Raw genomic sequence first — 24,383 nt, 5'->3', positions numbered from 1 at the left:
GAAAAGAGCAAAAAACTTAAATATTTTCCATAAAATACATTTGAAGTGATATTTGATTATTATTATAATTAGCCCTTTAGATGGTCCAAAGATTGGCACCGACATTCATTTTGACTGATCATTATTTTTTTTGCAGGGGCACAGTAAATTGAATATAATGGTATATTCTGTTTTTCACTTTTTCCCCACTAAATGCTTTTTAGCTTGCTGTGTTCTAAAATAAAATGAAAAAAATATGTAAATGAAAATACAAGATCAGTTTGAACCAGAAAATAGTTTTATTTAGAACAATGAACATTAACATTTGTGTTTTTGGGAACGGGGAAAGGTATGAGAAAGAAAGAGCAAGTGAGAGGGTGAGAGAGAGGGGGAAGAGCATATGTGGAGGTGTGTGGAGGTGTGGAGTGTATGTGGAGGTGTGTCAGAGTCCTCATTTGAAACAGAGGCTGCAAATGGACAGACAGTGGTCCTTACATGCCGGCTTTTCGCATTTGCAGCAGGTGCTGACGACGCGCCTCCTTTTATCAGTGCATAACTGGCACTGTCTCCTGCACTTCATTTTAGGGATTGGAGCGGGGCCTGGGGCGGGGCCTGCAGCGGCACTCTGCGCACCAGTCACAACGTCTGCAGCACTTGAGGAGCGGGGAAGGCGTCCTCGCTTCGATATGTGTGGTTTTATCAAAGCTTCGGACACCTCTTCAATATATAACCTCCTCCTATATCTTTTCTGCTGTTGCCAGGCTGGGTCAATCGCTGTCCACAGCACGAAGGAATTGTAGAGGGACACATCCAGCAGGTTATGAAAGAGGGCCACTGGCCAACGATTTGTTTTCCTTCTACAGGAATAGGTTCCAACAACCTAACAAAACACACACACACACACACACACACACACAAAAACCCAAAAACATCAAACCTATGAATATTTTACAAGAGAATATGAGCAAGAATGAATAAATCTGTGCGTAACTGATGCGTAATGACACCTACCTTGTCGAGGTTGTCCACACCTCCTTTGCACCTGTTGTAATCTTGAATGATTACGGGCTTTCGCTTCTGTCCCTCGCTCACACCAGGCGTGCGGTGTTTTGTGCTCATTAGTAGCACGTTCTTGCCGCGTCGGGGGACGTAGGAGACGATGGTGTGCGTGAGAGTGAAGGCAAAGACGGAGGAGAAGATCGCTCTTCCTCTTGTTTGGAGCAATTGAGGTGGAAGCTCCGTCTTGTTTTTCCTGATCGTGCCCACCAGGGCAATTTTCCTCCTCAGCAGCTCTTCTGCCAGGGCAAAGGAGGTGAAAAAATTGTCACAGGTGTTGTGGAAGTTTTCCACTTAAATAAAGCCTGCAGATGAGCGGTGAGCGGTAGCTAACATTCTTTAATCAAAACACACACAGAACAGACAACCAAGCTTGTGGAGAGCCTGCATGACCACGGGGCAGGGTCAGCAGAGTCTCACTGAGCCTAGCATGGCTCTCAGTTAAATACCTTCTCCAGGAACAAAAAGCAATACAGCTGTTTCACACCTTAAGGTTCACACTCCCTTGCTACCTCCCAGAGTCCTTGAAGAGACAAAAGACTCTTCCTGTGGAGTTGTCTGCTTCCCTCAACTTCCTTCTTACAGTATGGGTGTCAGACATGTTAAAATCCAGTGGCACCAAGGCATTATACAATAAAATAATGTGATTAGTACATAAATAAAAGAAATTCCTTTACACAGGTCACCACGTTTCCCTGGAGCCCCTCTGTTAGCTCCAGGGCCACCCGCATCCCCTGGTTGACCTCCGCGCGGTCGCCAGCTTTGCCGGTGTACACCTGGAGTCTCCAGGCGTAGGAGGTTTTGACATCGCATACGGCCCATATTTTCAAACCGTACTTTGCAGGCTTGCTTGGGATATATTGCTTGAAATTGCACCGTCCTCGGTATGGCACCAGCTGCTCATCAATGCAAATGTCTCTGTCTGGGCTGAAAAGCAGCTCCAGACGATGCGTCCACATATCCCACACTTTGCGGAACGCGGCCAGCTTGTCATCACGCCGTCAGGGTCGGGAAAGCTTATCGTCGAATCGGAGCGCCCCGCCGATTTGGTTGAAGCGATTGAGGGACATGGTGGCCCGGAAAATGTCCCGTCCGTATTTTACTCCCCAGAGGCTGAGTGACGATTCATTTCTTGATCGGTAGACGCCGGCCAAAATTAGCAACCCCACATACGCTTGAAATTCATCACAGTCCATTTCTCGCGAGTCGGCCACGGAGCGTCTCCCGTGCAGATTGGTCATATCCACGGTGAGCTGCACAATTTCATCCGTAAGGAAAAGTGAAAAGCTGGATGCCGGGTCCCTGATTCGGGCTGCGGCGTAGTGTGTCGGTCCTGGGGTGATATTTGTCGGCGCTGGAACATAGCGGAGGGTCTCCAAATTTGTGGGGGACCAAATGATTTTTCCATTCTTTGAATTCCATCCCGATGCTGCGTCCTCCGTCTCCATCTCCCCTTCGCTCTTGTCGTCTGAACTTTCTTCATGGGAACTGGACTCCGGCTGCTCTTGTCCCACAGAAAAATCCGTGTCCTCATCTCCAGAATCCTCGGAGGAGGAGGAGGAGGATGAGTCGCTATCCTGGGACTCACGGTCCAGGACCATTTTCAATACCTCATCGGTGTTATAGAATCTTGCCATCCTGAAAATGACTAATCCCGCTCTACTGCTCATTCTTATAACCTCTGCTGCAGTGCACCTGCATAAACAACCTGAGCTTGCAGACAAAATAAAGTCTCATTTGATTTTGGCCCATGCTTTTATGTTTATTTTTTTTATATTGCAGCGTGGCCTTCTAAGAGAGGAAAGACTTTTTGAAGACACAGACACACTTATTTTTATCTTTCTTTTTCCCCTTTTTTTTAGTTATAAAGACCTTTATTATAAAAAAAACCCCCACACATGCCATTATCCAACATAGTGACACAGAATTGGCATTTATTTGAGCAGAAAGTTTATGGAATAAATACTGGGTTTACGCCAGTTCGTTCACCCACCCAAAAGTGGGAAAAGGGCGCCACCTGGTGGACAAATAAAAACATTACAATTTCAAGGCGGGAAGTCTGCAATGAGTCAGAAAGCTAAAGAAATACTCTCATTAACGATATAATTAATTTGGCATGAAAAATAGCGTTTATAATGGTTGTCAATGGGCCGAAAACGGTCCCTAGGGTGATCAGTGTGAGTATTTTTGCTTAAATCAGCCATTTTAGGCTGATTTAAGAAAATCAGACTGAAATTTTAAAGTTTTTAAAAAAAAAACAAACCGTTTGGCAAGTTTGGCTATATTACACCCAACACAGTGGAAATGGCTTTCATACGAAGAAAAAAAGTGGCACAAAAAGGTCCCAGTGTGGCACAATTAAGGATTTTAAGTGCACCTTATAGTCCAGAAAATACGGTATAATAAGTTCATAATATACTACTTTTGAATTCATTATTGAATGTTGCATTGACAATGCAGTTAATCACAAAGAATCATGAGATTAATCACTATTTAAAAATTTAAATGCTGCCCAGCACTAATATCTAGAAATATCTAATATCTAAACCTCTAAAGTTGCATTGATTTATTCAAATAGCCTGTGCAGCAACAGTAGATAGAACGTCTACTGACTGTGTGCTACAGTATGGACTTTATTTTACTTCCATGCATCTGTTTCCCTCTTCTTTCTTCATTTCTTTTTTCCCACAGATTCAAGTGTCCTGGTTCGGGTCTCTTCCAGTGTTCTCTGACTGGACTGGTGTTTGACATGACTCAGGAGGTGGAAGTTCTGTACAGGATTATCCAGTGGGATCAGAGTATCCTCCAATCAACTGGAAAGACAGCAGCAGGGCCACTGTTTGAGATAAAGGGCTGTGAGGATGTAATTCGTCAACTCCACTTCCCACACTGTGAAACAGATGAAGGTGAGCAAATTACTGTACTGACTGCAAAGTTCCACTCTGAAGAGCTTTTATTTTCAAAGGTCATGGTTGCAGACTTGGGAACAGAAAAACAACAAAACACTGCTACAGCAGTGCTTATTCTGTCACATGCAAGTTGCCCTGCAGCGAAATGGGACACGAGATAATACTGTCCTGTTGTCAGTTAAGCTGGTTAACTACATGGTGCTCCAGCTGTTTCTTTTTAAGAAACGCTTACTTTTCCAAACCTTTTGACATGTGCCCTTGCCATCAAATTGAAAATGAGCTAATCTTTTTCATGAAACAGTAAAATGTCTAAACATTTGAGATGTTTTGTAACTCTAGAGTATGGAGCCCCGCAAGGGGCAAAACCTTTGCGAGTTCATCTTCATTTTCTTTTCCTCCAGTGTCCCTTGCTGGGCTCCGTACTGGAGATCTGGGTTTGTATTTTTTGTAGAATAAAATTATCCAACTGAGATTATTGTTGAAATTATAGACAGTTGTGCTTAACCATTTCCTCAGAATTGGATTTGAGCAAGTGACAAAAACTGTCTGTTTTCACAGCTGTGCTCTCTGACGACTCGTTGTCTGTCATCAACTTCTCTGATGATGGATTTAGCGTCCTACAGCCACTGAAGATCACAGATACTCATGTGATTGTAGAAGTCTCCCACCTCTCTGCCTTTGGGCTTATCTGGGATTTCATAAAGAGGTTTTTGACCATAAAGAATCCAGTTAAGGGGCCAAGTTTTACTGTTTGTCAGAGCACCACAGACTGGAGCACAGACACAAAACCTTGATGTTTTTCTCCTGCCATGCAACGTCCCTCTGCACGAGGTAAAGTTAGATCAAATACTATATCTTTATCGTTTTCAGTACTTTTAGTGGAAGCTAAATATAATGTCAATACAAAGGTTCTTTTATTAATGGGTATGAATGAGGTAAGGTGTATAAAGTGCTTTGTGTGTCAAGTTAAAAGTGCAATATAAAAACCAGTCCGTTTACCTTCTTTTTTTTCTGAGGTGCATGAAGGAAGTTGAACACAGCTAAGCTTTCGTTATGTTAGGTGGCTGAGCAAAACCCCGAACACCAGCTGGAGATGACGAGTATCACAGAGCTTTCTGTGTTCTGCTGCACTTTGTTTTATGCTGTTCACATGTTCACATTTCATTTGTCTTCTGACTCTTCTTCATACTTGATGATTTTGAGAGCTGTCTACTCCAGTATACCTTGAGATTGTGATGTTACAATTGGCATCCACTAGGAGAGCGTTGTTCAAGCAAATATTTGACTTGAATGGAAGCCCCTGACTATGGTGTTATTTTTATGCCTCTATTCTGAGCGCACGCAAATAATTTTTGCAAGTACAAATTTTGCATTTTAAGGAGGAAATTATTGTGAATGAAGAAAACATTCATTGCTGCGTTCAAGAAATGTATTTCAGTGTTTGCTATTATCCATAAGCACATACAATAACAGTCTCTCTCGCCCAGTCACAGACTTGGATGCAACAATTCTGATTGGCTGTTTTGGTCTCCAATCAGCTCGCTAGCTACTGCATTCCAGGAACACTGTCCAAAGTGTAGTTAAATCCAGTGGAGTGGTTTGGTTTAAACTAAAATTAAACCAACAATGGTCCTAAAAAATTATATATTTTAAAATAAAATAATTAATCATACTAACCAAAAATGAATTTAGCTACAACCAAAACAGCCAATCAATTTTTGCATCCAAGTCTGTGATTGGTTGGTTTTGTGGCACATTTATAACAATGTACAGAAAGAGTTGAGTGTGCAGGGAGCAGAGATGTTGAGAGCGAGAGCGACACACTGAGAGCAGGTCTGCAGATGTCTGTGAGCACACAGAGCAGAGATCTGAGCAAGAGCAAATGCCAACAACTGACCGAAAGGAGCGGTGTGTGCTTATGGATAATAGCAAACACTGAAATACATTTCTTGTACGCAGCAAAGAATTTTGTTCACTCAAAATAATTTTCTTCTCAAAATGAAACATTTGTATTTGCAAAAATTATTTACGTGCGCTCAGAATAGAGGCACAAAATAATCCATACTCAACAGAATGGTTGAGATGTTTGTGCATTTCAAACTTGCAAGAAAATTTTGTACTAAACTCTATTTAGTGTTTATAGTAATCACTAAAATGTACTTTGTGTGCATACACCACTATTAGATGTAAAATTATAATGAAATGCAAAACTGAAAATGATTTTAAAAAAACACCGCCTGGTGCCCCTGGACACATCATCAGTGATGTAACCTGGGGTCATAAGTGGTTCCGGGTCTTTCAACAATCAGGCCCCTCCTCCCAGGTGACCCAGCTAGGGTTGATCAAGCCCCAGCTTGTGTCCAGGTAGCTCTACCCTACATGCCACGCCTCTCTTCTTTTGATCCACAACCACCTCGACGCCACGTCTGCTGCGTTGGTGGCCAACTTGATGGCCCTTTGCTGGGATCACCCTTCGCACAGGGCTTTTGGACAGCAGCTTAGAATGTGCTCTTCTCTTCTGACAGAGGAGGCAACCTGGTGTCTCCACCTTCCCCCATAGTTTAACATGAAATTAAAAAAAAAAAAAAAACAGTACAAAATGGTGAGGAAATAATTTGGGGAATCTGAGCATCCGTAGGTCAGTAAATAAAGAAAGAGACCATTCTTTTCAGTTTTATTGCTGAGCACATTCACAGTGCTGTTTATTTTCAAAGGTTATGGTTGCGTATTAGAGCTCAGAAACTTTCAAATGGAATCATTTAAACATTAAAAATATTTTATTTTTGTTCTTTTATTCTTGTGATGTTGAAAGTGATCTAATTTCTGATGTGTCACTTGGCCTCTACTGAAAATGAAGCCTCTAAATAAAATGCTCTGGTGTCTCCTTAAGGTAAAAGCACAGCATCCACACTCTGCTTACATCCCGGTGCCTTCCAACTGTAAACTCATCAAAAATGAGACTTACACTGTTCTCTGTCCAACAGCCAGGAAAATCCAACCCAAGGTAAATATTGTACAAGAAAAATGACTAATGCTACCTGTACTACTATAGAGAACAGGATCGCAGTTCTTCCTGGAGGCTGTTGAATTCAAATATAAACAGAGATGGGAGGCATTTTGATAGCTTTGTTTTTCATACCCATCTGATACAGAAAGAGAAACTAGAGAACACAGAATTCTCTCTTTAGCAATAACACATAAAGCTCAGTAGGTTGAGCTGCTAAACATGACAAAATATATCAATCATCAAGAAGAATCAAACTGCTGTGTTTAAAAAAATCTGACATCCTTAAACTCCAAAAACTTTTTGCTGTAGACTGATAAGCTGAATGAAAGTCATTTTCTAGTGTTAAGCTAAATTTGATGCAAGTACTAGAAGACATTTTACTGGCCTATTAGTTAATTAACCCACAAACAGAGTAAGGGACCATGTAGAACTGTCACCTGTTCAAAATGGACAATCATATACTGAGTAGGAACCATGACTGAAATAGAGCCCTGTGGTTACCACTGTGAATGGTAACCTTGCTAAAGCTTAATAAACCTGCCATGGATAAAGGTATTGACCTTGATTCTTGTTTTCAGAAAGCTGAATTTGACATGGAGTTTGGACCAAACTACTATGCAACGTTTGAGATCCGTTTTGATGTAAACACAGAAGAAGTCACTGTAACAGTTCAAGACCAAACCAACGAAGACGTCTGGGAGCATGACATTGATATGGCAGGTAAAGGCTTCATCCTGCAGCAACATCATTTTGTCTCATAGTATCCAACACTATAGAAATAAAAAGAAGACTCCTCTTATTTCTCTGTGGCTCTTCATGAAAAATGGAAATGACAGAACGATTGGAGTGGCAGGATGGCCACTCAGCGACACCAATTGAAAGGCACTAAAATTAATACTGAATCAGTGTTAATGTTGCTAAAACAATATTGAAATGTAGTTTCCTCTGGTACCCTCCCCAGTTGGATCCGGAGTAACATATTGAGCCACTCCTTAAATCCATGGCTGTCTTAGTGGTGCCCAGAAAATGATCTGGGAAACTTTCTAGGAAAACCCTGGTGATATCAGTGTAATAGACAGTATCTATTACACTTTGAGTAGAGAAGATCTCATTGATAGGAATCTATCTATCATAGAATTGACTAGACATGACATGACTATCCAGAGTTGCAACCGGGAGGCAGATTTGTGTTTTAGATTACGTATTAATGTAGCGATAATTAAATCATTACCTAAAAGGGTTTAATTTGACACAGGTGTCTAACTAATTATACATGATGAGTTTCAAAACTTATGAGTGTACAGTGTTAGTGACAGTTATAAATGATCTGCTGTCCTGTGGAACCATTCCCAGCTTGGACTCTTAAGAAAGACATCCTCCCGACTTTTAAGAATGGGCTCAAAACTTTCCTTTTTTTTTTTTTTTTTTAACAAATCTCTTTATTTGGAATTTTGGATACAAAAAAACAACAAGCACAACAACAAAAACAACAAAAACAAAAACAAAAAACAAGAAACAACACAATGAGCAGTCTGAGACATGTAAAAGGAAAACGAATACAGTATGGTAAATAATTGGGTCTACCACCCATTTACACATTTGTCCTGACAAACCCAACCTGCCATTGGAGTGGGGCTGCCCCTCTCACTATAATTTTCCTCAGATCGTCAGATAAATAATCCATTAGCGGGCGCCATATATCCAAAAAGATATCATGATTACCGCTTAGTTTTGCACTCAGTCTTTCCATTGGTAAGACTCTAAAGATTTCTTTATACCACTGAGTTATTGTTGGTGGTTTTTCATTGATCCAATTGAAAGGAATACATTTTCTTGCCAAAAACAATAATTTACATAGTAGTTTATATTTATTTTTATCTGGAAATTTGTTCAGAGTTGGTAGCCCCAATAAATACTGAGCTGGATCTTTTTGTATTGTGCTTTTAAATATACCTTTTAATTCTTTTGTTATACAGAGCAAAAGGGGAGGAGGTGTGTGCTTTATGGTTAACTCTTTGTGGGCTAGAGATGTGTGTATCTTAAAAACTTACTGCTCTCAGAGCCTCGAGCTACTGACCATTAAAGTCAGGCCTTTTTACCTCCCGAGGGAGTTCAGCTCAGTTCTCCTCTCAGCTGTTTATCAGCGTGTGGGGGAATGTAAAGCTACGGCCATGGACGAACTGTATGACATCATTACTGGGCTTGAGAACAAAAATCCAGAAGCTGCCTTTATTGTGCTGGGAGACTTTAACAAAGCCAACATGAAGAAGGTTCTCCCCAAATACTATCAGCACATCTCCTTCCCCACAAGAGGTGGGGACCATTGTTGGACCATTGTTACACTCCATTCAAAGAGTCCTACAAACCCCTCCCCCGCCCAGCTTTTGGTAAGGCAGACCATTGTTCCATACTGCTGCTGCCTGCATACAGACAAAGACTGAAACAGGAAAAAACAGCTTCCAGGGTTATTTACAAATGGGACAGTGAGGCTGAGGAGGTCCTGCAGGACTGCTTTGAGACAACTGACTGGCAGATATTTGTGGATGCAGCTGATGGCAACATCAGTGAACTCACAGACTCTGTCATTGGATATATTGGAAAGTGCATGGATGATATCATCACAAAAACCACCGTCCGCATATATCCAAATCAGAAACCCTGGGTAAATAAAGACGTTCGCGCCAAGCTAAAAGTGTGGACCTCTGCCTTTAACTCCGGGGACGCTGATGCATATAAAGCAGCCAGGTATGACCTCCGAAAGTCCATAGAAAAGGCCAGAAAGGACTACAGGGACAAAATGGAGTCCAGCTACCACAGCTTTGACACCAGGCGACTGTGGAATGGACTGCGCTGCATCACTGACTACAAGAAGGTCAACACAGTCAGTGTTCAGCCCACTGCATCTCTCGCAGATGAGCTTAACAACTTCTATGCTCATTTTGACGTAGACAACAGAGAGCAGATCCTCTACCCTCAGGAGGACAGTGAGGCTGTAACTTTAACTCTGAAAACAGAAGCTGTGAGATGGACTTTCAAAAAGGTCAATCCTCACAAAGCTCCGGGACCGGACGGCATCCCAGGCCGGCTACTCAGAGTGTGTGCAGACGAGCTGGCAGAGGTGTTCACCAACATCTTCAACCTCTCCCTGAGGCAGTCAGTGGTCCCCACGTCCCTCAAAGCATCCACCATCATTCCCGTTCCCAAAAAATCAGTGGTCTCCTGTCTGAATGACTACCGTCCTGTTGCACTGACATCCGTCATCATGAAGTGCCTGGAGCAGCTGGTCAAAGGTCACATCTGCTCCTCCCTCCCTGACACACTGGACCCTCTTCAGTTTGCCTATCGGACAAACAGAGCCACAGAGGATGCCATCGCCCTGGCAACGCACACCACCCTCACTCACCTGGAAAAAGGGAATACATATGCAAGGATGCTCTTCATCGACTACAGCTCGGCATTTAACACCATCATCCCCTCAAAACTTGCCACGAAGCTCGTCGACCTTGGGCTGGGAACACCAATCTGCAGATGGATTCTAAACTTCCTCACAAACAGGCCCCAGGTGGTGAGAGTTGGTAAGCACACCTCCTCATCACTCATCCTAAACACAGGTATGCCACAGGGTTGTGTGCTTAGCCCCCTCCTATAATCCGTGTTCACACACGACTGTGTTGCTAAACATGAGTCCAACATCATCATCAAGTTTGCGGATGACACAACCATCATAGGCCTCATCACAGGCAATGATGAGACAGCCTATAGAGAGGAGGTGATGGCACTGTACGAGTGGTGCCTGGAAAATAACCTGACTCTCAACATCAGCAAAACTAGAGAAATGATAGTGGACTACCGGAAACGACCAGTCAGGGAACACCAGCCCATCCACATCAACGGTGTCAAGGTCAAAAGGGTCAGCAGCTTCAAATTCCTTGGAGTCAACATCACCGAGGACTTCTCCTGGACCCTTCACACAGACACTGCTATCAGGAAAGCTCGCCAGCAACTCTACTTCCTGAGGAGGCTGAGGAAGTTTGGCATGAACGCCAACATCACCTCAAATTTCTACAGGTGTGCAATTGAGAGCTAGCTGACGAGCTGCATTACAGTTTGGTACGGAAGCTGCTCTGCCAGCAGCCGTAAATCACTACAGAGGGTTGTGAAGGCAGCAGAGCACATCACTGGCATGAGGCTTCCTGCCATTCAGGACATTTATCTCCAGCGATGCCTCCGTAAAGCAGACAGCATCATCAAGGACCACAGCCACCCAGCACATCAGCTCTTCTCCTTGTTACCATCTGGCAGACGTTACAGGAGTCTGTCTGCTCGGACTACAAGACTTAAAAACAGTTTTTACCACCAAGCCATACGACATCTCAACCACAACACTTAAACACACACAACACAGTCCACAGGACGCATTCAGAAGCTACCTTGCAGCTTCACAAGTACTCTGTTTAATCTGCACTGATCACTCCACTTTATTGTTATTGATTATTAGTGCAATACTGTAATTTTCTGCTCCTCATTCCTGTGCAATATCCCATCTGCCCCCCCCCCCGTCATATTTCTTTTCAAGATTTTCTTATTTAATCACTAGTGTACATATATTTATATTTATAGATACATATATATTTAGTCATCTTTTCTCTTTTACCACGTCTCTCTAATATTTTGCTCTTTACTATTTTTTTAAATTATTTTATTTTATTATATTTTCTTCTACTGTACCATGCTGCTGAGTGACTGCTGCTCGTCAAACACATTTCATTGCAATGTTGACCCTGTGCTAACTTGCATATGACAAATAAAACTGAAACTGAACTGAACTGAACAGAGCCAGAATTTTAACATTTTTGAGCAAGTCCAAAGACAATGCAAGTAGGTCCCCGCCGCATTACATTATAAAAACTTTCCTTTTTGATAGAGCTCCCTTAGTTTTCAGTGTAACTAAGAGATCCATTGATGCACTGAGCTTTTCTTATTTACTCACCTCACTATGTGTTTATTCATCAACTCTGCATTTAATCAAGAATAACCAATTAACCTAACCTCACTAACTACATCTTTGGACGTTGGGAGAAGCTGGAGTCCCTGGAGAGAACCCACACAAACATGGGGAGAACATGCAAACTTCACACCGAAAGGCCTCGGCCAAGTGGTGGAAACAAACTCAGGCTGTGAGACAACAGTGCTAATCACCGCGCCAACATGCTTTAATATCTGTCTCTTTTCCACAGTGTGTCTTTTGCCCTGTCTTCCTCCCCTCACCCCTACTGTTTGTTCACTCTTCTTATCAGACCCACCCTAATTGTCTTCACCATGTCTTAATCACTTTCAGCTGTGCCTCCTTCTCCACCTGTCTCCTGTAGCAGTTGTCAGACGCTTCACCAGAAGAGCGTACCGCAAAGCAGGATGTTGCCTCATCCAGGTAACTTCGGGGTTGTCCATAGGTTTTCTGTACTATGGAGGTAGTTTGCATCTTATCAGGGTAAATATCCACGGTAACTCAATTTGTGAGCCTAACCAGCTCCGGAGCAGGTTTGGTTTCAAATAAGAAGTCAGCAGATATAAAATCAATGCTTACTGACCAACCAGTTCTCCAGAAAGTAACATCAACGTTCCTGGAGGATTTCTAAGCCCCCTGCTGGGAGAGTATTGAAAGTTCTTCAGTTGCAGCTAAAGTCTTTTTGTTTTCCTGATTTTTAGAGGCAACTCTATTCAAAGTAAACTTTGTCATCTCTGCAATATACAGTACAGTATGCAAGAGATGAGACCATGAGGCTCTAGTTCCATTCAGTGCAAAAGACAAACAATAAATATAAGAAGTTTTATTTATTATTCCTTGATTTATTTATTTTTTCTTGTTTGCAGCAAACAATTTTCCAACAATGTTATTATTCTATAAGCATTTTTGTGTGATCCTAAGACAGGACACCTACACTGCAGTTGTTAACATCATATCCAAGCTGCATGTGTCAAAGTCTGTCTGGCAGACTGTGGGAAGTGGGGAATGAGGACCCAGATGCAGGACTCTTAATGATGTGTGTTTATTTCCAGTGATGTAAACAGTTAACACAAAAAAACCCGTGCTCTCCCCTGATTCCCGTGCCGTGTCTTCTTCCCAATTGCTTCGTGCTCTCCAATTCCGTGTGTCTGCACTCCCAGTGCTTGCTGCTCTCGGGCTTCCCATGCTCCTCCTGGGGGGAAACAATAGACAGCCGTCAAGACACACAACCCCTGCGGGTATACACTAACTTAGACTTTGCTCTCAAGACACTGACATGGAGTCTCACTCAATCATCCCACACTGGTGGGAGCTCCATCACACTCTTAAATAGCTTCCCCAAGGAGCCTGATCAGCGGCAGGTGCGTGGTATGGTCTTCAGGTGTGGCCAGCCCCCTAGCAGGGCCACACCCACCAGGCCTGCAGGTGCCTGTCACCCAACCTACAGGAAACAGCCGCACCCACACACACACACACACACACACACACCTGCCTATACCTTCCACGTGGAAACAGAACAGCAGCACAGAGCAGCTAAAACACATATTATAATAATAATCATAATAAGAGTCCACACCGCTCATGGACCCTGGGTCCCTCAGACCCAGGTCCCTGACAGCAGTAGACAAATCCTGTGTTTGAATTCTGTTTTTATATTCAGTCTTTACTGTCTCATCCTTAAACAAATATGAGTCTGCAGCTGAGATAATACAAAATAAAACTCACAGGATCAGGTTTGCAGGTTTCCCTCTGACTACTCCCCTCCTGCTGCACCTGCACCAGCTGACTAACACTTATAAAATCATATAGCAGAGCAGATTAATTTACATTATTTTAAACTTTTTTAAAATCATTGAAATCCCAGTTATATCATAGTTTGCTATTTTTTAAATTTATTTACCATGAGTCGATTTACAATCAATTCTAAATATAAAAGGGTGGATACAGTGACTACATTGCAGTTTTTATTATCAATATCTAAAAAAAACTGTGGACAGTAATGATCTGTTATGATCAGTCACACTGAAAACACAGTTTTATATTTGACTGTAACTGACCGTGAGGTTAGTTTCATAATCATTAACATGCTAATTGTCATGACCAGCGGTCAGTGATCAGTGGACCTTGATTATGTCAAATAACATTTAATGAGTTACAGTGTTTGAAATTCAAGGTCTGAACCAATAGTACATAATAGGACATCCATGTAGTTGTAAAAGCACGATAATATATTAAGTAATCCAAGGTATTCAGAATACTTTACTCTCATTGAGTAATGTAATGGAATACATTACAAAATACATTTGGGGCATGTATTATGTAATCTGTAGTGGAATACATTTTAAAAGTAACCGTCCCAACACTGCCCACACATACCAATCATACGAACCACATCAGAAAGTGTGATGTGAAACTGTTCTTGGTCCACTGCCTGTTACCAGAAATTTGCACAATTCAAAACTTAAAAAGCAAAAACACAAACAAAAAAATCTGTATGATTCCATTTTGACTCTTTTCAGTTTTACAGCAGACAAAAATATACTTCAGGACTTGTCAATTTTTATTTGTATTGCCTTTTCCTTTTTTATTTCAGGTTCTCCAGATGTGAATGTCGCACCAAAGGTGAGTCTTAAGCTCTGTTAGCCTGCCCACTGTTGCTGCTCTTCGGTGTGTTGATTTGCAGCCTGTTTTTAGCCTGGCTCCCCCATTATTGTTGTTTCTGTGTTTGCAGTGTCATATCTGTTGACCTAAGAATATTTCCATGCTTCAAAGTATTAATTACTGTGGATGGAAATAATAGATGGAATAATGTTTTTATTGCAAAAGTGGTCATGAATTAGACCCAGTAATCAGGTCAAGTAACATGGAAAATAACTAACACTAAACTCTGATTTTTAGCTGAAAGTTTCAACTGAGCTCCTCGAGATGCTGAATGATTTAGATGATGGGGACTTTGACACCTTTAAGTGGCACCTCAAGTCTGAGCTGTGGAAAAACATCAAGCCCATCCAAGAGAACAAGCTTACGAAGGCAGAGCGGCATGCAATGGTGGATCTCATGGTGCAGAAGTATGAGATAAGTGGAGCTGTAGAAGTGATGGAGAGCGTTTTATTGAAGATCAGCAGGAATGACCTGGTGGAAAAGTTAAGACTCTTAACTATGGATGCATCAATCTGACATTTAGATCAGATATTGAACAAATCCTGAGTAGAAAATCTGGGTTTAATATTGGCAACAAAAGAAATTTACGCCCAGTTCAATTAAATTCCATTCAGGCTTTTATTGGACTCATGGTAAAACTGTGTGTAGACCAGTAAAGAGAGGTGCACTCAAACTGGGATGATGAAAGAAGAGAGTTAAAATATGATTAAAATTTACTTTAAAAATTTTTTTTTTTTTTTTTTTTGCTGCAGGCTGTGTGAAGCTGCAGTTAAGTCCACATTCCATATTGTAACATTAATCTGACACGCTTCAGGTCTATGGGAAATATTTGACATATATGTAAGTATCATTGTGGAAATTTTCCATTTAATAAAGCCTGCAGACAAGCAGTGATCGGTAGCTAACATTCTTTCATCAAAACACAAAAACGGAAACCAAGCTTGGTGAGAGAATGCATCATCACGGGGCAGACGATCAGCCATGCTAGACGATCAGCCTAGCATGATGTTATTCCCCCCTTTTCATATATATATATTTTTTTAGGGTAAACAGTGTCTCAAGACAGACTGACACTTGAATTAGTCTGCACAGCAGATTTACTGAAAATAGCTTATTTGCATGCTAACTACTACACCAAGTCCTCAAATTGTAAAGAGTTGTAAAGTTGTAAAGAGTGCAGCTTGAAGCGTGCTGGTGACCCCCTGCTGTACTTGGAAAATTGATGAATTGGTTTTCTTTAAAATAGTGTTTAATTTAAAGTCAACCGGTGTGTGCGCACAGAACTGAGAAAATAGACACAGATGTTTTCACTGTGCAATGATCTCTTTGTAGAAAAGAGAAAAACTGGAGCACTCAAAACCCCATCATGTGCCTGGAAAACTCTTTCTCAGTCAGTCAGTTCAATGTAATTAGACTGTTTGATAAAGAAAGTAAATGACAGGCTACTGTGTGATTTTTTTTTCTCTTTACTGTTCACGGTGAGAATAGTGCATGCAAAAGATGTGCCATTACTAATAACAAGAATGTTCTGATAGTGAGCCGGCCTAGGTACAAACAATATACCTGTACGTCTTGATGCATGCTCAATCATCCAGGTAAGTAAATCTCCAAAAGTTGATTCTGTTCATCTGGACGTAGAGTTTTCACTAGGAGAAACGTTTCGTCACTCATCCAAGTGAGTCTCAGCTGACTGCAGGTTTCCCCAATCTTAGTACATTTGCATAATGACTGAAACCAGCCCACTGAAGGAACAATAGGCTGGGAGGTCAGTTCCTTCATCATAATTATGCAGATTTTCATGACCATTGAGCAACAACCATTGATCAAAGCCCACTGATCAATGGGCATGAGTACCATTCACAGACAGTAAGGAATGGCTGCAATCACAGCATTGTAAGATGGTGAAAGATGTACCCTTAGGCCCCCTCCTGGCCTGACGAGGTAGCTCTTCTGTGTCGTGCCATCCGCTTCGCCAAAGGTTGTTTGGTTTCCCCGATGTATAAATCCTGGCACTTAACAGCGTACACTATGTTACTCTGTGTCAGGGGACCCGATCCTTGGGGTAGACCAATTTTTGGCGCAGCGTGCTTTGGGGTTTAAAAGCCACAGAGACCCGGTGTTTAGAAAAAATTGCGTCTCAACTGTTCCGATACTCCTGACACATATGGGATCACTACAGGTTTTCACTTAGGCAGCGGTTTTCCTTCTCTCCTGGATCGGCTGGAGCTTTCTTTAAGCGCCTTCCCAGCTTTAACAAATGTCCAGCTGAGATAATCACATTTACTCAGGGCCTTCTTGATGTGATGTCCTTCTGCTTCCCTGGCCGCTGTGTCTGTGAGGATGTGTGTTCACTCTGATCAGTGGTTGATGATCAGTAGCGCTGGTTTCACTCATTGTGCAAATGTACTGTTTATAAGACTGCGGAAACCTGCAGTCAGCTGAGACTGAAGAAGTCACTTGGATGAGTGACGAAACGTTTCTCCCACTGAAAACGCTACAAAGATGAACAAAATCAACTTTTGGAAATATATCTGTACATTCTGTAATAGATAACACAAAGATGGGATGTAGGGTCTGTAGGCTGTGTGTTCTCCCTCTGCAGATTAGAGGTGACACAACCCAGATTAAAGAGACATACCTGCATATTAATCCAGACCATCCATCTCCCTCTCTGTTCTATATACTTCTCTGTCTAGCTATCACTTTATCCTTTTCTCTATATTTCTTCCTCACTTTTCTCTCACTTATTAACTAATCTTTGTGAACATATATTGTGTAATAAATAGAAACATATTCCTTCTCTTAGAGTAAGATTTTTCTCTGTCTCTGATTCGTACCTTTGTGAAACATATCAGCATCTTAATTTTTTACATATCATTTAGAGGAAGAAAAGGAGAAGCTAGCTTGAATACAAGAATATACGAATTTACGTAAAAACAGCACAGAAATGATAAGTGACAAAAAAGGCTGACATCCTAGAATAACATCTACTTCCTTGTGGTGCCTGCTGGGTTTTTTCCTGCTGCCTAACAGCGTAAACCAGAGACAAACCAGAGAAACTGTTACAGCCCTGTTGAATCTGCTGTGTGTCCTGCTGCTCTTTCTAACTCACTCAGATAATACTTCTCCTGACTCCACTCAGCAATCAGCACTGAGGGCAAAGCTGGTGAGTTCTTTGGAATATTCTGCTGATTTATCTATCTATTTATTTATTTATTTTTATTTAATGACATCTGATGGAGCATGTCTCCAACATAGAGTAGCTGCACAGAGAGTTTAGAGCAGTTCTTGTTTTCTTGTCTGTAGTTTTTCATCAACGAAAGCAAATAAAATGTATATTTGTAGAAAGAAACAATAGTGGCACTAACACACATAATAAAACATGAATCAAAAATGTCAAATAATTGTATTTATTTATATCCATTTTGAAAAAAATAGAAAAGTCTTGGAATGTGTATATATTTTTCTTCTCTATTTTAACTAACCCCAAAGTCATTTTTATGTGATTCTTGTTTTCAGTGGGCTTAATAACAAAGCTGATATGTTTGAAGTTTTTAAAACATATTTTAAAGGTGTCAAAATTGTTGATCATGAGCAGAAATTTTGCTGAAACAGTTCAGAACTAATTCTACATTGAAATATGTGAATTTATCCTTGAAGTGAACAGGTCAGGATATTTCCTAAAGCTGAAAAAAAAGAGGCAGCCTGAAACGCTAACTGGTAAGACAACAGGAAGTAGTTATTTAAAGGTAATGCACAGTGAATGTGTCATCTCAGATACTTCTCTGGGTGATTCCATCATGCTACTTCACTGGACATGGCACTGCAAAGAAATCTGAGTTTCAAGTGGATCAGTTCCCTTATTTTGCTGATCTTCTTGCTTTCCTTTCTTGTTAAAGTTTTACGTCTCTTTCCTGTCACGATCTGCAATAACAGATCACATGGAAGTTGTGGTGTGTAGACCCAAAAGCAGAAGGACAAGGTGGAACTGAGCTGTAAGGAAATGCGAGTGTTTATTGTGGCTAAAAACAAAAACATAAGGCAAATGAAGGAAATAACCAGGGGGGAAACTAACATAAAACTCAAACCAGGAAAACTAAGTACATGAAAGCTGGAATGCCTGGAACAGAGAGCAGGGAATGTAACACGCAGACTAAGACATACTTGACTCTGTCATAATCGTCTTTTTGCTGTAAATGCTGATTGAATGATGCATTACAGGAAGTCTGGGTCTGAGTGGGCAGCTATAGCTTTACAGCACAACCACAACTGTTTCTCTGTGCAGCGTTTACAGAAATACTGCTGCTTTGCATTTTTGTTCTGTCTTTTTTTTGCCTTGTTTTGTCTTCTTTCGTGATCTGTCTGTAACACTCTGGTTTAAGTTTTTTAAAAAAGCATTTGAGCCCTAAGTGGAACATATGGAAGACTGATAATGTGCATTTAATGCATCTAATTATTCAATTGGAGCAGTGGTGTCTAACTCAGTATAGGGCTGTGAAGTTATCTGCTCTAAACTGAGGATGTAATTTATTTGTTTTTTAGTACATTTGGTTTCTGAATGTTTCATTTGTAGACTCTCTTCTGTGTTACACACTGGAAGGAGCCTTTTTTCTAGCTACAGATCACCTGTGTGTCTGCAGCAGGGTAAAGCACAGAGGGTGTGTTTGATTTGTTTTGTTTGTTTTGGATACTTTATTAACTTGTTTATTTTATATGGCTAAAGTAGAGGTAACGGGGTGCCTTGGTGGTGAGACTTTCTGTGTGTTGTGGTTATTTATTTATTACATTTATTAAATAATATTTATTTTTGTTTATTTATTTTTATGGATTTTTAAATAGCTGTCAATAAATTGATTCTGTCTCAAGTATAATGGACCTAAGAGTCTTCTTGATGATCAGCATAGTTTCAAACTAAATATCCTCTGGGTGAAATTCCCAGGGTGGCTTTGAGTTTTCCCTATGATTGTAAAAGCTTTTGAGCTCTCTGTTGTCACATTCTAGCATATGCGTGTGACATCACTGGTTCCTTGCTTTCTTCCTCATTATTCTCACCTCCTTTTCCCTCCTTTAATATAATGTTGCTCCATTGTTCAAACTGTCCAGCTGTTCTGTCCACTCTCCTGCCACCAATTAGATGGCATGTCCTGTTCAAACTACTGATTAGACAACTTGAAGGTTTTATTCATGTTTGTTTGAAAAGCAAACTCTTGTTACTTTGTTCTTCTCACTGCAGCGTTTCAGCTTCCTCTGCCTCACACTGCTGTCTGACTGCATTCAGCTGACAGTGAAATGAAGCAGAAAAGAAGCTGCTGATATTTGGACAGCACACATGATGGAAAGGAGGATTTCAGTTGATGTGCACATGAATGATTTGTGTTTCCTCTGCAGGTGAAGGTAGAAAGTGTGTGTGAGCTGATGTGGATGTGAAGTTGGCAGCATGGGTCAGTGTGTGGGAAGACAGCAAGCTTTGAGGTGAGATGAGCATCTCTAACTGTGCATGACTCTTCTCCATGTCACAGCTCAGCACTCACTGCTGAGCTTTTCTCTGAACTTTGAGTGTTTAAAGAGCATGGATCTGTTTGTCTGCTGTGGACAGTTTTATTAACAGCAGAGTCTCAGATCAGGCTGTTTATCCTCCAGTTATAAATGTGATTCAAGCACATTTTTACTGAGTCTGTTTATTGTAATCTATTAGTGTGTTGCCTCTTTTCCCTCTTCTTAGCACAGCTTTGGGTCCTTCACATGGGGCGAGCTTGTTGACTCATCATTTATCATCCAGATCAGTTTTTAATGTTTGCAGTAGTGAGTGATTCACACTGTGACTCTGTGGTGTAGTGGGTAACACAGTCTATGCAGTTCAATTTCACCCAGAGACACATCCAGTTAAACTTTACAAACTGCTGCAGCAGAAAAATCTGAACTCTAATAGCTGAGTTGAAGGAAGTGCAGGAGAAGAAGACACAACATTTGTAATACTGACTTTAAACAAAGACATTTGTCTGGCACAGAGTGAGTCACTCTCAGTATTTAATCTGATTATCGTTGTATTTTAGAGGAAAGACTGACATTAGGAGGTTTATGATATGAAGACAGGTAATGTTGTTGGTGACTCAGTGTTTGTGAATAAATCCTCCATCATGTTTAATATCAGCTCAGCTCTTTTCCACACACATTTCTATGTTCATATGTGAAGCGGTGTGTGTTGGAGTGTTTCCACAAACACAGCAGTCAGAGTGTAAAGAATGGATGTTGTAGGAGGTGTTTCTGTAGTGAAGAGGCTGAGTGTCTGTAGGACTCCAGCTGCTCCAGCTGCTCCAGCAGGTCTCCTTTGTGCTTTGTTTCAAACACAGTGTAGGGAGGAGCTTCCACGCAGGTGTTTCAGGTGTTGCTGGATGGAGGAACGAGGATATTATTGTCATTGCATATACAGACTAAAATGTGATCTAGTCTGCATGTTCAATTGTAATGAGCAGTGATGTCAAATGTAGCAGTTTTACTTTGTTGTAAAGATTTTATATTGTGTTTATTTTTACCAGGTGAGGCTGAACCAGAGATCTAATAAGCCAATCACTTGGCAAAAGTAAACAGTACACTGTTTACTCCTGTTTGTCTGTATTTCTGTAGTTTCTTCTTTCAGTGTCAAACAAGCTTTCTGGTTAGGATTGGATGGCAGTGGTTAATGTTTTATCTCAGCCATGATGTTGAATGGCTCAAAAAACATAAGCAGCACTACAGGGAGTCATTAAGTCTGTGATCTTAATAGACCTTTATTTTGTGTGTTTCTTCTTGATGATATCTGTTTAAGAGCTCTGACTACAGAGAGCTCAGAGATTTCCACTGTTCACATACTGAAGCAGGAGTTGCCCAGCCATGAAGAGAGGGGTAAGAGGATACGCGCATACACCTTAATTAAAATGCATGATGCATAACGCATTAATAATATATAATATTGAACAATGTATACAATGTAAAGATAAATAGGAATTAAACTGCTACTTAAAAGCTTATTATCAAAATCTACAAACTCCATCTTTCTAACTCTGCAACTTTGCTGACAGTGATGCAGATGTCAGACTGTCAAGTTTTTTTTTCACTTGAAACATTTACTATATGTTACTGTAACAATCACAACAAAAAGAAACTTCTCTATCTGATACGTCACTTGCTGTGTCGTAATCGGTCATAAAATGTTTTCTTTCCGTTTCAAAAACTCAGAGTTCTTAATCTCAGTTTCTTTAAGCTCATTTTGTTGAATATTCTTCCTAGCGTATAACCAAGTGACAACAAATCTTAAATAATTTTATTTTTGTGTTTAATGCTGTTGTCAGTCACAGTGTTTTGGATAACACATTAAATACACATTATCAGAAATGATGTCCTAACAATCATACGAACTTCATCACACTAAAAGTGTCCTTGGTGCAATGCCTGTTACCAGATATTAGTACAATTAAAAAGTAAAAAAAAAAAAAAAATCAGATGTAAGATTCCGTTTTGACTCTTTTCAGTTTTATAGAAGACAGCTACTTGTTAATGTTTCTTTTTCTTTTCTTTTCTTTTCCATGGTTTCTTCCAGGTTCTCCGGAGGTGAATGTCACACCAAAGGTAAGGTTGTTTTCAGTTTGGAGTGTATTGTCAGTGTCTGAGCCTGTTCTAGTTAAGCTTCTGGTACGAACTTTGCCTCACTAAAAAAGAAATCTATCATACCACTGGTCCCGGAAGCCCAGGCCTTCTACACCTCCAACTTAGTAATCCCGTGTGGGAATCTTCGAGCTGCTTTAGCCTGCCTTCTGTCGCTGCTGTTGATTTGCAGCCTGTTCTTATCCTGGCTCCCCCTGTTCATGTTGTTTCTAAGGAGTGTCATATCTGTTCCCTAAGAATATTTCCCTGCTCCGAAATATAAATTATTGCAAATGGAATTAATACATACAATAATATTATTATTACATTGGTGGTCATGAATAAAATGAATTAATCAGGTCAAGACTGCAGAACAGTGGGAAAGCTAATCAGTGGCAAGGACGAGTCGAGGAGCTGGACTCCTGCAGCAATGAGCGGCCAGGATGAGTGACATGCTTCCTCCTTGCTCTATACTGGAGATTAGGAAAAGGCCAACACAGATCAATTACAAATAACATCTTTTTGTGGATGATTGGATGAAGTCCCTTCTGAACTGTTACAAAGTTACATCAACATAATATTGCCTAAATATAATTATAGTAAAGTAACATGGAAAATAATTTGAAAATGAAATGCTTCACTAACACTAAACTCTGATTTTTAGCTGAAAGTTTCAACTGAGCTCCTCGAGATCCTGAATGATTTAGATGATGTGGACTTTGACACCTTTAAGTGGCACCTCAAGTCTGAATCGAAGAAAAACATCAAGCCCATCCAACAGAGCAGGCTGACGAAGGCAGAGCGGCATGCAATGGTGGATCTCATGGTGAAGAAGTATGAGATAAGTGGAGCTGTAGAAGTGATGGAGAGCGTTTTAATGAAGATCAGCAGGAATGACCTGGTGGAAAAGTTGAGACTCTTAACTGAGGATGCATAAATCTGACATTTAGATCAGATATCGACCAAATCCTGAGTAGAACATCTGAATTTAATCTTGGTAACAAAACAAATTTAAGACCAGTCCATTCAGTTAAATCCCATTCAGGCATTTATTGGACAGATGGTAAGATAATGTGTTCTGGCTCTTAATTTTGCTTAATTTTTACTGTGTGCAGAGAGAGGTGCACTCAGTGACATCTGCCTGTCAAATTTGCTTTGTTTTGTTTGTGTGCGCAGTGCTGAGAAAATAGTCACAGTACTGTGTCCCTGTAATTAACACAGATGAATAAACCCCATCATGTGCCCGCAAAACTCTCTCAGTCAGTTCAATTTATTAAAGAAGCCAAATGAGAGGCTAATGTGTATTTTTATTTTAAATGAGAGATCTCATTTATGTAATCACACACTGAAACATAAACCTGCCTCACCACTGCTGCTTTCAATAGATCACATTCTTGAAGAAACAGGAATATTGGACAAATTAGCAGCTATCTTTAAAAAATAGATAGGACCCGTTTTAGCCAGTAACCAGGTTTCTGTAAGATCAAATTAATCAATATCTTGATCAACTATTAAATCATGTACTAAGAGGCTTTGAAGAGTGAGACGTTTTGTTGAAGAATCCACATTTAACTGTTTCTTTTGTCTTTGATTCAGTTGAGGATACCTCAGTAAAAATTCTTTCTTTGTAATTTTTTTTTGCTGAAATTATTTTTTACTGACCTCTGATGTAGCCAGGTGTCATTACTGGTGAATTATTATTTTACTAAATCTATGTTTATCTTTAGCCAGCCGTTTCAGAATTTATTTAATGTCAGCTTCTCTGGTCCCTGGAAGACAATGGACAATAGCTGATGTATTGTCTTGCTTTCCATTTTCTCAGAATAGAGTCGCCAATAACCAGAGTTTGTTTCTTCCTCGCAGATGTTTCACCAACTGGGAAAAAGCTCTTTGAAACGTGAACAGACTGGTAGTGTGTCAGCACAGAGGCTTCTATTTAGGGCTACACTGCACCCATATCCTCATCCTCACCCAGCCAGCCTGAGTTCCTGGATGCTCAGGAATCTCTACTGGGGACTAGTTAATGTTAACTAAGCTACCTTTGCTTACAGTGACTACAGGATATTGACTACATACTGGATTTTCGAGGGTGGGGAACTAGGTCTCTAATTCACTTAGTCTTTCCTCCACAGCTACAAACAGCCTA

The 24,383-nt window shown here is 40.7% G+C and overlaps 1 protein-coding gene and 1 pseudogene across 1 annotated transcript; one reads left to right on the top strand and one right to left on the bottom strand.

The window, feature by feature from the left end:
• Nucleotides 1–430: 430 nt before the first annotated feature.
• Nucleotides 431–2,672, bottom strand: LOC120436289 (annotated as a pseudogene).
• A 498-nt stretch (nucleotides 2,673–3,170) lies between these two features.
• Nucleotides 3,171–15,133, top strand: LOC120436288. Its single transcript, XM_039607052.1, has 9 exons — nucleotides 3,171–3,212; nucleotides 3,758–3,898; nucleotides 4,284–4,378; nucleotides 4,667–4,775; nucleotides 6,835–6,948; nucleotides 7,530–7,671; nucleotides 12,290–12,379; nucleotides 14,550–14,578; nucleotides 14,855–15,133. The coding sequence occupies exons 1-9, from the start codon at nucleotides 3,171–3,173 to the stop codon at nucleotides 15,131–15,133; spliced, it is 1,041 nt and encodes a 346-aa protein (XP_039462986.1).
• Nucleotides 15,134–24,383: the final 9,250 nt, after the last annotated feature.

Source organism: Oreochromis aureus, linkage group 23, assembly GCF_013358895.1.
Source record: "Oreochromis aureus strain Israel breed Guangdong linkage group 23, ZZ_aureus, whole genome shotgun sequence".
NCBI classification, from domain to species: Eukaryota; Metazoa; Chordata; class Actinopteri; order Cichliformes; family Cichlidae; genus Oreochromis; species Oreochromis aureus.
The sequence above is the reverse complement of the archived record's forward strand: the minus strand, read 5'-3'. Positions and strand labels throughout refer to the sequence as shown.